General features: G+C 40.6%; 1 protein-coding gene across 4 annotated transcripts in view; it reads left to right on the forward strand.

Moving 5' to 3' along the window:
• Window positions 1–9,081, forward strand: part of LOC110535735 (fibrinogen C domain-containing protein 1) — a 223,208-nt gene extending 214,127 nt beyond the window's left edge. For 3 of the 4 annotated variants that reach the window (XM_036935522.1, XM_021620949.2, XM_021620948.2), the window contains exons 7-8: window positions 1,478–1,657; window positions 7,344–9,081. In XM_036935522.1, the coding sequence (XP_036791417.1) occupies window positions 1,478–1,657; window positions 7,344–7,606 (443 nt within the window). In that variant the 3' untranslated portion in view covers window positions 7,607–9,081. Of the gene's footprint in view, window positions 1–1,477; window positions 1,658–2,013; window positions 2,394–7,343 lie in introns of those variants that run through there. The other variant, XM_036935523.1, reaches the window with a different exon arrangement.
• Window positions 9,082–14,314: the final 5,233 nt, after the last annotated feature.

Below are 14,314 nucleotides of genomic sequence, written 5' to 3' on the forward strand. Positions count from 1 at the left end.
CATTGTTTTTTTATTTCAAATAACAATAGCATTTTCATTCGTTTTTATGTTACTGTAGGGTATACTAAAAACAAAGAAACACAAGAAACACCTCAATTCAAGTGTTCAATCAGTTTTATTCGTGGAGTGCCTTTGTTACAACTATGAAACAGAAAGCATATGTGTTGGAACACAGTAACGGCTTCTTTTTATAATAACAAAATAAAATAAGTACCCCAACCACCAAGACGCACAGCCAGCAAGACGCACGATCAGCAAGATGTGCGGTCAAATTATGAAAACATCAGTAGCCTAAACAGTAATATAAGCACAAAGTGTCCTTGATAAATAGCAAAAATCGTCACAAAAGCAATAATGGCATTAATATAGGAATATAGGCAATTATTGTCAGCTCGTGCCTACATCGTGTTCATCTTCACACAATGGCATCAGTTGGATTTAATTTAGCTGTTATCCCTTATCCTAACAGTTGACACAAATCTTCGTAACTTTCACTTGCTTGACACACTTTGATATACCTTTGCTTGGTTGTACTGCGTAAATCTACAGTTCTCTCTCTATTGTTGTCTTGTCGTTCAACAGCACCTTTGTGGAGTACAACAGCTGTGCAGGTGGCTTATTTTGCGCAGAGGGAGGGAGGGAGGGAGCGACTCACTTTGTTCATGGTGCCGACTAGGCTTGTTATTTGCAAGCAACTTGTTCGCCAATGACAGTGAAGTGAAGAAATTGTCCATGGTGACATTTCACCCTTTGCCATCATAAGGTTCCACAAGCCTCATCACTACATTCTCCAACACTTGCTCAACTGCTGCTCGACTTGGATCCTTTCCCAGATATTGAAAGTCGTTCAGCATGTACAATTACGCCCGCTCTCACAGTGTAGCCCACTCCAAGTAGGCCAGATCAGACGGATAAGACTGTTTGGATTCGGAGGACTGATAGAGTACCTACCATTTGGAGATTATAATTAGAACAGATCAATACAAGGGAATGGCCCACCCTGTTCTTCAATTGGTAAATTACATTATCATGCATCGTTAGCTTCCCCTCGCTCATTAACTCACCAATTCACCCTCTTTCTCCCTCCCCATCATACTTCATTTATTTTATCTGTTGTGATATGTGTGGAATTAGTTTCGATATAGTTTAGGTTCAGTTTCGAGGCAATTATCGGGATGATTATCAGCTGGGCACTGCACATTCAACTGTCAGGAGAAGGATAGGCAATGGGGAAAACCATTCAAAAATGACGTGCCCTCCTAAAACTGGTTATAACTCCAGTTTTGTTTGTAATATTAAGATACACCGACAGCGTGTTAAATAGATGTATTGACGGAAAGTCAAGAACGGACAGGGCATGATTTCAAAAAGGACAGAGTAATAATGTTTTTAAATACATGAACTTTATCGGTTCTAGTGTTAATCACAGCTGTTCAATTCAGATCATGACTAGCCTCTCCTCTGTCTTCAAACTCAGGTTTGAAGAGGATGCATGCCCTGACCACCCAAGCCAACTACGAGCTGCGCATTGACCTGGAGGACTTTGAGAACAGCACAGCCTTCGCCCAGTATGGAGCCTTTGGAGTGGGACTGTTCTCCGTTGACCCGGATGACGATGGATACCCGCTGACTATTGCTGATTACTCAGGCACTGCAGGTACTGCAATATCCAACTGTACTGTAGCCATTTATTATGGCTCATACACATTTGTTTCATAGACTTCATAAATGCCCCTTAAAGCATTTATAAATTGTACTGATCTTCCTATTGGTCAATGCCCCCCTCTCAGGGAAGAAATACAATTTATTAACATCCAATATCAGGAAAATCCAATTCAGACATCTGTTCACCAGTATGAGAGTCTTTCTCTGGCTGTTGTTTGTTCTACATCAGCTGTAGATCATGAGCAGCAGCATCCAGGCAATGTGTGTGTGATTCTCCACGGTTCAGCTCTTCTGTCGCGGAGGGCTCTTTTGGACATTAATTGGGTCCCTCCACTCCGTTACTCTCAGGTTCCCCCTTCCTCAGCCCCTCACTCATGGTTGGGCCCAGCTGGACAACATCATGACCTTCCAGGGCTGCTGGAAAGGGCAGGGATGATGAAGCTGTAGGATGCCTCTGTGGCCACGGCAAAAAAAGCAGGCCATTAGGTTATTACGGCCTGACATAAACAAACAGTCGGCTTCCACTTGATTTAATTAGTGAGGTTGTCTTTAAACGTCTGCTGCCAGGGATTCATGCAACATTGATTCCCAATCTTATCAATTAAAGTTGACTTTTCATCCTCTCTTGTTGTTTTTGTTCAGACGAATTGAGGCTCCGGGATTAAAAAAAAAAAAAAAGAAAAGAAGTTTGTTTAAAGGCCCAGTGCAGTCAAAATTGTGATTTGCCTGTGTTTTATATACACTGAGTGTACAAAACATTAATGACACCTACTCTTTCCATGACATAGACTGACCATGTTAATACAGGTGAAAGCTATGATCCCTTATTGATGTCACTTGTTAAATCCACTTCAATCAGTATAGATGAAGTGGAGGAGAGGTTAGAGAATGATTTTAAGCCTTGAGACAATTGAGACATGGATTGTGTATGTGTGCCATTCAGACTGTGAATGGGCAAGACAAAATTCTTAAGTGCCTTTGAAAGGGGTACAGCATAGGTGCAACGGTTTGTGTCAAGAACTGCAACTCTGCTGTGTTTTTCATGCACAACAGTTCCCCATGTGTATCAATAATGTTCCACCACCCAAAGGACATCCACCCAGTTTACCCAACTGTGAAAAGCATTGGAGTCAACATGGGCCAGCATCCCTGTGGAACGCTTTCGACACCTTAGAGTCCATGCCCCAATTAATTTTCAGGGCAAAAGTGGGGGGAGCAACTCAATATTAGGAAGGTGTGCTTAATGTTTGTACACTCAGTTTATATTTCCATCCTATGAGCTTGGAATAATACTGTCAAATTGTGAAAATGGTGACAATGCCCTTTTAGTGTAAGAGCTGTTTGAAAATACTTTTTTTGTTGGGATAGAGTTTTGGCCTGCCTCACCAGGCAGTAAATTACTTAATATACCAATAAGAAAGAAAGAGAGTTTCAAACCTCTCTGCCAAAAATAACTAGTTTTCAATTTTCTCCTCCCCACTCCCAGGCAGTTCTAGCTAAAATTATTGCTTGAGAAGTTGCTAAGAAGCTTCACTACATTACCAAAAGTATGTGGACACCTGCTCGTCGAACATCTCATTCCAAAATCATGGGCATTACTGCTTTACTGCTATAACAGCCTCCACTCTTCTGGGAAGGCTTTTTTTTTTTGGAACATTGCTGCAGGGAATTGCTTCCATTCAGCCACAAGAGCATTAGTGAGGTTGGGCAGTGATGTTGGCCGATTAGGCCTGTCTCACAGTCGGCGTTCCAATTCATCCCAAAGGTATTCGATGGGGTTGAGGTCATGGCTCTGTGCAGGTCAATCAAGTTCTTCCAAATCGATCTTGACAAACCTTTTTGTATGGACCTCGCTTTGTGCATGGGGGCATTGTCATACTGAAACAGGAAAGGGCCTTCCCCAAACTGTTGCCACAAAGTTGGAAGAACAGAATCGTCAAGAATGTCATTGTATACTGTAGCATTAACATGTCCCTTCACTGGAACTAAGGGGCCTACCCCGAACCATGAAAAACAGACTATTATTCCTCCTCCCAACCAAATTTTACAGTTGGCAATATGCATTCGGACAGGTAGGGTTCTCCTGGCACCCACCAAAAACCAGATTCGTCCATCGGAATGCCAGATGGTGAAGTGTGATTCATCACTCCAGAGAGCACGTTTCCACTGCTCCAGAGTCCAATGACGGCAAGCTTTACACCACTCCAGCCGACACTTGGCATTGCGCATGGTGATCTTAGGCTTGTGTGCGGCTGCTCGGCCATGGAAACCCATTTAATGAAGCTCCCGACAAACAGTTATTGTGTGGACATTGCTTCCAGTGGCAGTTTGGAACTCGGTAGTGATATTTCCACACTATGCACTTCAGCGCTCGGCAGTCCAGTTTTGTGAGCTTGTGTGGCTGAGCCGTTGTTTCTCCTAGATGTTTCCACTTCAAAATAATAGCACTTACAGTTGACCAGGGCAGCTCTAGCTCTTCAGTAAAGCCATTCTACTGCCAATGTTTGTCTATGGAGATTGCATGGCTGTGAGATTGCATGGCTGCGCATGGCTCAATGTTATACACCTGTCAGCAACGGGTGTGGCTGAAACAACCGAATCCACTCATTTGAAGGGGTGTCCACAGACTTTTGTACATGTAGTGTTTTTTTTGTTTTTTTACCATTTTAATTGAAAACAATCACAGTAATGTACTTAATTGTTACCCAGAAATGTTTTGATATTGATATTTTAGAAAACGGCAGCATTGGACCTTAATAAAATGTTACTCTGCAGCAGCACTGTTTTGACTTCAGCACAGTCCTGAGTGTGCTTTCAATACCTGGATTTAAATGATTTGTTCTTCATATATTTGGTTTCAGTTAAGTGACATTTGGGAGGAACAGTTTGAGATGTGACAGTCAAAACCAATGATAACAGATATGTTCACAGATTGACTAAGACATGACTTGTATTTCTTTCCCCCCGTTTGTTCTGCATCCGTTCACACAGAAAACTGTCGCTGCCTTTTAGTCTTTGATAATTCATCTTCAATCCTTGCAAAGATTATTTAACCATTATCCTAAACAACAAAATTATGGTTATATACTACAGAATTATATATTATATATAAACATGAAATGAGTACTCTACCGGCAGAGAAATAGGGCGAACGTGCAATTACCTGTGTTGATGAGGCACACTAGCTGTTCACACTTAAGTGCTTACTCTCAGAACTTGAAAGAAACTCTTTAATGACAGTTTGTTACCTAACCAAAGTGTTTTAACCATATCAGTACTAGGGCCACAGGAGTGTTGAATATGTTTTATTACAATGCTTGTGGTGGAACACATCATTTCCGTCTGATGTTTTTAATGTATTCATTGTGAATCTGATTATGAGTTCTGGGGCATGTTTAAATACTTTCGCTGCTCTCATTGTAGGTTTCTCCCAGGATGTTTGATTAAAATGTGTCCAACATTACATTACATTGCATTACATTTGTTATAATGGTACAGTAGGCATCCATTTACACGGCATCTTAAGGAGTTTAAGAGGTTTAATCATCCATGCAGTGTGTCATTATCATATCCTGCCACTATGTTTACAGTTATTCTATATTTAAAAGGTTGCCAACCTTTATTAGCGGTAATCCACGAGCGTGTTGAAGCGGTTAGAGTCAGAATAGAATAGATGTACAATAGGTGGGGCATACAATACACCGGGGTACTTTTTCCATAGGAAGAGAGGCAGACTCGTCCTACACTGCCCTAATAAACTGACTCTTCCCTTTGTGCATTGCATGGTTTTACTATTATTATCACCATGCTCTTTCATCATCTGCACAAACAAAACAAATGTGCTCTGTAATAACTCCATTTCATTGCTGTATGAGTCGGGGAGTAAACTGACATTTCAAAAATGTTCAACTTCATATTCATAATGTCAAGCACCACCCCAACATGAACATGGGTGAAAATGGCCGTTTCTATGTTTTTTTTGTTAAAAAAAAGATAGGAAACACTTGTCTTTCTTCCTCTATGACATCGTCAACAAATTAGTAGGAAATGCCTACTCATAATTGGTTAAAATCACATGATGCACACAAATGATGTCATTGGAATCACTTATCTTCCTGTATCTTTTTTTTACTACAAAACATAGAAAAGTGTCATTTTCACCTACTGTATGTAGATGTTGGAGTGGTGCAGGAGTTTATGAATATTTAGTAGAACATTTTTGAAATTTCCCTTTCACCCTGTGTCCTGGCTAAATTCCCGATCTAACCTCTTAAACTACAGTGTAACTTCGTGTTCTCAGTCAACTCACCCAGTAAAACAAGGGTTAAATAAGTCTATAGTCTGAGGCACTTGGTGGGAAATTGAAATATATAACAGGATCTGTAATCTGCATAATGTGATAGTTAGGGGGAGATTTTTCTCCTTACCATCAGCCCATGATTACGAGGCATGATATGGAAGCAAAATCTGAGAGGATATCCTTACAAAAAAATTGAGTTAGTGCTATGTGGGCAATAAGCAGCTGTCGCTAAGAGCTGCCTGGTCCAGCCACAGTAGAATTAGCACCTTCAGAGTAGAGCGTGGTGCTGCACAGAGGGGATTTGATTAATGCACCACTGGCTGCTGCATTACATCCCTGAGACATACATCATAGGGTTTAATAAGGCCACCACCACAGCCTACAGCCTCTCCACCAGTCTTCCTCTGATCTGTACACACACACACATATGCACAGATACACACAAACACCACCCATACCCACCCACACCTACTGGGCACACACTGGTTGTATAAATGTTGTTTTAATGTAATTTGTCAATGTATTGTGACGTGGAATCAAAGTGGAAATTAGATTGGATTTGAAAAACGTCATCAGCCAGCACTGTTTTCATCTCATTTCAACCAACATTGTAAACATTGAAATTAGGGTAAAACTTCAACTTAAATACATTGACTTAACTTGACTAACAGGTTGTTACATCAATCTAATTTCAACATATTCATCAGAACTATATATATATATGTTGAAAGTTCCACATAGACATTTTACTAATATTTTTATCCTATAGTGATTACATATTGTGTGGTTGAATTTATGTAGAATTTCATATTTGATTAGAGATATTTTATTTAACCTTGTTTCAATGTTGATAGTAAAATGGTATGTTTGAATCAACGTCATTGTTTCAACGACATGCCATCAACCTAAATAAAGAGCTATAATGAATGTGAAGCCACAGTCCACCAATTCCTGCCTGAACATTGACTCATACTGGTATATAATGGGTAATAAACATTCAGTGAGAACAAGTATACCATCCAGATCAACCTCTATCTACTCTGCTTAGCTTTGGAAACAAGCTGTGTTCGATTCAGCTGAGCTAACATGTCAACACATTTCTCTCTCTCACTCACTAACACAGAACCTGACAATAGCAAAGTAATTTACTTGCCCATCCCTGTGGTTTTCATTTATTTCAGTATAATGTTATATTTCACCAAGCAGTAATGGTCTTTCTTTTTAAACCTCTCACACATATACCACCATACATGTCATCATGATCCTGTCAAAGTGCTAAAATGCTGGCAACCTCTCTCATTCCCCTAACTATTTCGCTCTCTCTCTCTCCTCCCTGTTTCTGCACCCACCCCTCCTCCCGTCTGTCTGTCTTTGTAAGGTGACTCAATGCTCAAACACAACGGGATGAAATTCACCACCAAGGACCAAGATAACGACCACTCGGAGAACAACTGTGCCTCCTTCTACCACGGTGCCTGGTGGTACCGCAACTGCCACACGTCCAACCTGAATGGACAGTACCTGCGTGGGCCGCACACCTCCTACGCCGACGGCATCGAGTGGTCCTCCTGGACGGGCTGGCAGTACTCCCTTAAATTCGCCGAGATGAAGATTAGAGCCACGACAGAGGAGAACAAATGAGAGGGAACCGATAGCACGAGAAACCGTAGATGGATGGACTTAGGCGTTGTTAAAGACACTCGACCTGCCGAAAATTAGAATAAGGACTCTGAACCTTAATCTGCTCGTACTGTAACCCCTGTCCAAAAACATTCTTAATCCCCTCCAAACGTCGACCATTTTGTGGTGTTGTGTTGAAACCTCCAAGGTTTTGTAACCTTTTGCAGCTTCTTGCTGATCTGATCATGTTTCTAAGAATTATTTAAAAAAATAATGCAGGCAATGTCAGAACCACAGTATTGTTGTGCTTTTAAAAGGAACGCTGTGGAATTTTGAAATATGAAATGTTAGGATTTTTCTCATTCTCTTGAGTGAAATTGAATTGAATGAATTGAGTTTCCGACAATTTATTTGGGTTGTCCCAGCTGCTTGTATGTACAGTTAACTTTGCATCTGACAGCAGTCTGAGTTCTCCTAAGTGTTACGCAGGGGGTTCAGTGAACCACACTCACGAGATGAGGAACCTTGCTTGAGACCTGAATACGTGTGATAGGTCCCTGAGCGAACGCTCAGACTTTAGCTCAGTAGGTTAACACTGTCTTGAGACACACAAGAGACACAGGTTTGAACCTCAGTCAGTTACATGATCTTGTGGTTTACCCCTAGCTCCTTTTTGACCCCTAGACATACCTTGTACAGATCATGTGTCAGTCCAGTGCCCCAGTAAGACACATTCATGACAAAGCATTATATCAGTCAGACAGGGGTTTTAAAGCCAACCCAATCACTTCACAAAAGGCAGCCTTGCCTTTTACATAACATTTACAAATACAATGATCCCACAAGAGTGGCTTTGAGCAACATGCATGTGTGACCTGTTACAATGAAAGTAGAGAGAATGAAGAGAATACGTGAAAGGGCTGGGCCAGCGGTGTGCCAATTATAATCAGAGGCCTGGATCTGTGTAGCCTTCCAGTTGTTGGTGGAAACCTCAGACAGTAGGGTCTAACCTATAAATTAATCTCATCTGAGAACCAAGTCTATTCACTGATATGCTATCTTGACTCAACTCAGATTAGTCCTTTCAATATACTGGATTTTGCTTACTCCTGAAGCCTTCTAGTCTGTCATCTTCAGTGTGTGTACAGGAGATGATTGATAAAGTCAGGCAAACTGTGTTCTTTACTCAGTCAGAGTACCAACAATTGAGATTCCCCTATGGGCAACCAAAGTTTAAAAAAAATACGAAAACATTGTGACATAATACAACAACTGCTGGTAATTCATTCCCTGCAAAAAACAGCCTTTTCATCTGCCCAGATGTTGAATGACATTGTGTCACTGGTACAGTATGAGTGTATGTCTTTCTCATTATTTACAGTGATATGATATAGTGTTCGATACCTTGGAGGCAGCAGACAGTTGTACATCTGTGTAGTTTCCAGACCCGGGTTCAAATACATTTGTATCTGCTATTAAAAATGCTTTTTATTGTGTATTTGAGAATTTTTAAATATACAGCCCAAAACAATGACTTTTCTTTGAGTATTTGAATGTTTATTTTAAAAAATTGAACAAATAAAGTCTATCAAATTGTATTTGAAAGTATTCTCAAATACTTTTCTGGAACACTATTTGAAACCCTTTTCAAATATATTTTCACCAAACATATTTCAAATACTCTGCTCTAAATGTTTAGCAAAAGCCAGATGTTTATTTACAATCCTATGAATATATGTTATAAGTAAAATATAAGTAAATCGATCAATTAATTGCTCAAAGGGACTTTAAAGTGGCAATCACCCCAACACTGTTTTGTTTACTTAAGGATCAGACCTTCTTTTTCAATTTTAGCCTAAAATGACACCCAAATCTAACTGCCTGTAGCTAATCTTTGAAATGCAAGAGAAAGGCCATACTTTCATATAGGAGATTGTAGATTTTTGCCACCAGATGGAAGCAGTGTGTGTGCAAAGGTTAAGAGTGATCCAGTGGAGAATTACATTACTGCACACTATTTTGTATCAAGTCTGCCAGGAGTTTGCCCAAATATGGCAAATTGGTCAGTTGATACATTTTCAAGTACATAACTACAGAGAATATAAAAATGGATTTTATCAAACAAAACAATGCTACATTTTATCTCTGGGACCCTCAGGATGACAAATCAGAGCAAGATGACTGATTGTAAGTACATTATTTACCTTCAGAGGTGAATGTATCAAACCAGTTGCCGTGATACGTTTTTGTTGTTGTGTACTCCTCAAACGGTAGCATGGTATTTGTTCACTGTAATAGCTATTGTTAATTGGACACTGCAGTTAGATTTACAAGAATTTAAACTTTCTCCCCATATAAGACATGTCTATGTCCCAGGAAAGTTGGCTGTTGGATACAACGTCATTCTAGTCACATTAGCACACATTAGCAACAACCACTCCGGTTTAGGGACACCTATCCTGTAGAGGTTTTAAACTGCTGAGGGATGGGGCTGGTGAAATGTTATCAAAAAGAACAAAGATATTGAGGATTACCTAATCACCCAATATCTTCCACCAACTACTGATCCTCTGAAATTCTGGAAAACACACAGTCACACACACCCAACACTGAGCTGAGTTGCTGCTGAGTACTTACATGTCCCAGCATCCTCCGCAGCTGTGAAGCGGCATTTTAGCATTGAAGGGCGTATCTTCAGACCAGATCACTGCTCAATGTTCGACAAGCTTTTTGAAACCCTGCTGTTTTTTAAATGTAACATGGCATCTTGCCATCTTTCATGAGACACCAACGTAAGGTAGCCTAGGGGTTAGAGCATTGGACGAGTAACCCAAAGGTTGCAAGATCGAAGATCAGCTCCCTGAGCTGACAAGGTAAAAATCTGGCGTTCTGCCCCTGAACATGGCAGTTCCTGGGCTGTCATTGAAAATAAGAATTTGTTCTTAATAACTGACTTGCCTAGTTAAATAAAGGTAAAATAAATAGTGTGATTAAAAAGTGAAGTAAGACACATACATGTAATATCTAAATACTTGTTTTGTAAAGTAATTGAAATACCTGAAATCGTATTTGAACCGAGATCTGGTGGTGCCTATAAAAGTCAGAGTGACAAAGGGTTGTTACAAAGTAGAAATGGCACATTGAGGCTCACAACTTGGAGTCAATATTGAGACAACATTGTGTGGTGTGTTTGCCGGGAATGGGGTGGTCTCCTATGCATTTTGTATTTATGTTTAATTTACTGTTTGTTTTTGTCATGATGCGGCTAGTCTTTCCATTTAAAGGTTGAGTGAAAATATTACTTATATGGTGATAGGTAGAGAGGTCTGTTTAAGTTAGGCTGAAACACACTTAAAGTGAGATTTTAATGTTGGTATTATTATGAGTGTGTTTATAATGGTTAGCTGTTGTTGTAAAAGATCCAACATGAGCACTTAATAATCAGATCTTCTGATTGACATTCAGTATACTTTCTTTGTTTTTGTCTCAAAATGAATAAAACAAAAAAACATTGTGTTTAGATGTGTGAAGTTGTCTCATCACAGTATTTTAAAATAAAGGTATACTATAAGAACTAACATTTATCACTTTACAAACTTCGTTTTTAATTTCTTATGATTGTAGACTAATCTTATCACTCATTATAGTTACTCATTTAGATGATAATTCCACCATAAGAGGGACATTGAATAAAACATTCTCAATAACAGAGTACTGTCAGTTTGTCATTGGGGGAAGGGACAAAAATATAGTTTTTCTACAGATATACTGTAGACTACAATAATAGTACAGTTTTTGAAATTGCTTTACAAGCACAACACACATCCCTCACCCAATATTTATAAGATGGGGGAGCTGCCATCTTCCAGTTCTGTAGTATTAGCCATCTAGCTAAAAGAGTTGTATAAGTAACAGTGTCCGACTGGATTCTTGATAGGGGGGTACCCATGGGCAGTACTCCAAAAAGCGCTGTAAGGGGAGACGGATCTATAACAGTGTCATATATATCAGAGAAACATTTAAATATTAATTCCCAGAAACCTGACAGTTTATGACAGCCCCAAAACATATGCAACAGTGTGGCTGGTTCCACCTTACATCTGACACAGGTAGGATCAAAATCAGAGAATATTTTTCCAAGTTTGGCCCCCGACCAGTGGATACGGTGAACCACCTTGAATTGAATGAGGCTGTGTCTAGTGCTAAAAGAGGACGAGTGCACCCTGTGCAGCACAGATTCCCAGGCGTCTTCCCCAAATTCCTCCCCCAAATCCTTTTCCCATCGAGTCTTTAAAGGCACCAAAGAAGGGTTCTGTAAGTCATGAATGATTGCATATACATCTGAAATTGTGCCCCTAGGAAGCTTGTTCAGCTCCAAGATGCTCTCTATAGCTGTATTCGCAGGCCTATTGGGAAATCCAGGTGTGACAAAGTCCAGCCCTGACAAAGTTTCTAGTCTGGAGATAACGGAAAAAGTGGGATTGGGGGAGATTGAACTTTTCCTGCAGCTGAGAAAAAGAGGCAAATGTACCATCAAAGAATAATTGGGCTAGCGAGGAAAGGCCTAGTGAGTGCCAAATGCCAAAAGCCCCATCATTCAAAGATGGAGGAAATAAAATGTTCTGATTGATTGGGCCTGATAGAGAAAAGCCTCGGAGGCTAAAGGCTAAACGGAACTGATTCCAAATTTTAAGAGACTGCTTTACAATTGGGTTGGCACACCTTTTGCCTAGGGACACTGGGAGAGACGAGCACAGCACAGAGGAAAGTGCTGCAGGTTTACACGATTCAGACTCCATCTGGACCCAGAGTGGTCTAGGGCCAGTAGGATCAGTCTGCAGCCAGTACAGAACGGCTCTAAAATTTGCAGCCCAGTAGTATGTCTGAAAATTTGGTAGAGCTAAACCCCCCAATGACCTAGGCTTCTGTAAATGTTTTCTACCAATCCGTGGTACCTTGCCATCCCAAATAAAATGCATGAATGTTTGATCCAGTGAAATAAAAAAAGATTTTGGAATAAAAATGGGTAAACATTGAAATAAATATAGAAATTTGGGCAACACATTCATTTTAATGACATTAACCCTTCCGATAAGAGAAAGGGGTAGCGAATTCCAAAAAGTAAAAGATTGTTTCAATCTGTCTGCTAGAGCAACAAAGTTTTCCTGAAACAAATTTGAATATTTCCTTGTCACTTTTACTCCCAAGTAAGTGAATTGATCCCGGACAATCCTAAACTGAGAACTTGTGAAAGAGCACTTTAAAGCAGCCTTGTTTACCGGAAAAAGCTCGCTCTTGCCTAGATTCAGCTTGTACCCTGAGATTGATCCAAACTTTTTAAGAACAGATAGGGCACGTGGCAATGAGGTATCGGGATTGGAGATAAACAAAAGGAGGTCGTCAGCATATAGCGAGACTTTCTGCTCCCAGCCCGCCCTGATTATGCCTTGAATGGCATCATTAGAGCGTAGTGCAATGGCGAGAGGCTCGATTGCCAAAGCAAACAACAAGGGGGAGAGTGGGCAACCCTGTCTGGATCCGCGGTGCAAGGGAAAATAGTCAGAGGACAAGTTATTAGTCCGTACCGAAGCCATGGGGGAAAAATAAAGAATCTTTATCCACGCAATGAATTTGGGGCCAAAGCCAAATCTATAAAGGGCAGCTGTTAGGTAATCCCACTCAACGCGGTCAAACGCTTTTTCGGCATCAAGTGAGACCACCACCTCCGGGTCCTCCGACGCTGGGGAGTACAGTATATTCATAAGGCGCCTAATATTGAAAAATAAATGCCTATTTCTCACAAAGCCAGTCTGGTCAGAGTGTATTACTTGGTGCAGCAAGCCTTCCATACGGATGGCTAAAAGCTTAGCTAGGATTTTGTAATCACAGTTTAAAAGCGAGATTGGGCGATAGGATCCACATTCCAGGGGGTCTTTGTTTTTCTTTAGTAGTAATGAAATTGAAGCCTGATAAAGACTAGGCGGCAGCTTTGAAGTATTGAGGCACTCTGCAAATAGTCGGGACAAGAATGGGCAAAGCAGACCAGAAAACGTCCTGTAAAATTCGGTTGGAAAACCGTCCGGACCCGGTGATTTACCACTTTTCATTGCGGACACTGCTGTTACAATCTCCTCAAGCGTAAATTCTTCTTCTAGACAGTCATGGGAGTCTGTATCAATTGAAGGCATATTCAAGCCATTAAAGAAGGAGTCAATCAGCAAAGGGTCTTGAGGGGATTCAGAGGTGTATAGCGCAGAGTAAAATTGTTTAAATTGATCATTGATCTCTTTATGTATAACTGTGGTGGCACCAGACGGGTCCTTATTTGTGGGATTAGCCGTGAGGCCTCAGAATTACGGATCTGATGTGCAAGGAGTTTACTGGCCTTGTCGCCTTGTTCATAGACTTTGTATCGAGCTCGCAAGAGTAACTGTTCAGCTTGCCTGGTAGAAAGCTCATCAAATTCAGATTGGAGTAGTTGGCGCTCTTTATGCAGATCAGAGGAAGGATCCGCAGCATACTTCTCATCCAATGTGGCTATGGACTCGCTCAGGTCCCGAAGTCGCTGGGAGCGAACTCTGTTTTGGTTGGCTGTGTAAGAAATAATTTGGCCACGTAGGTATGCTTTGAGAGACTCCCATATGGTAGAGCAGGACATACCTGGTGTTGAATTAGTTTCTAGGAATAAGGTAATTTCAGAAGAAATTAAATTGACAAACTCCTTATCTG

Source organism: Oncorhynchus mykiss, chromosome 11 (genome assembly GCF_013265735.2).
Source record: "Oncorhynchus mykiss isolate Arlee chromosome 11, USDA_OmykA_1.1, whole genome shotgun sequence".
In the NCBI taxonomy this organism is placed as follows: Eukaryota; Metazoa; Chordata; class Actinopteri; order Salmoniformes; family Salmonidae; genus Oncorhynchus; species Oncorhynchus mykiss.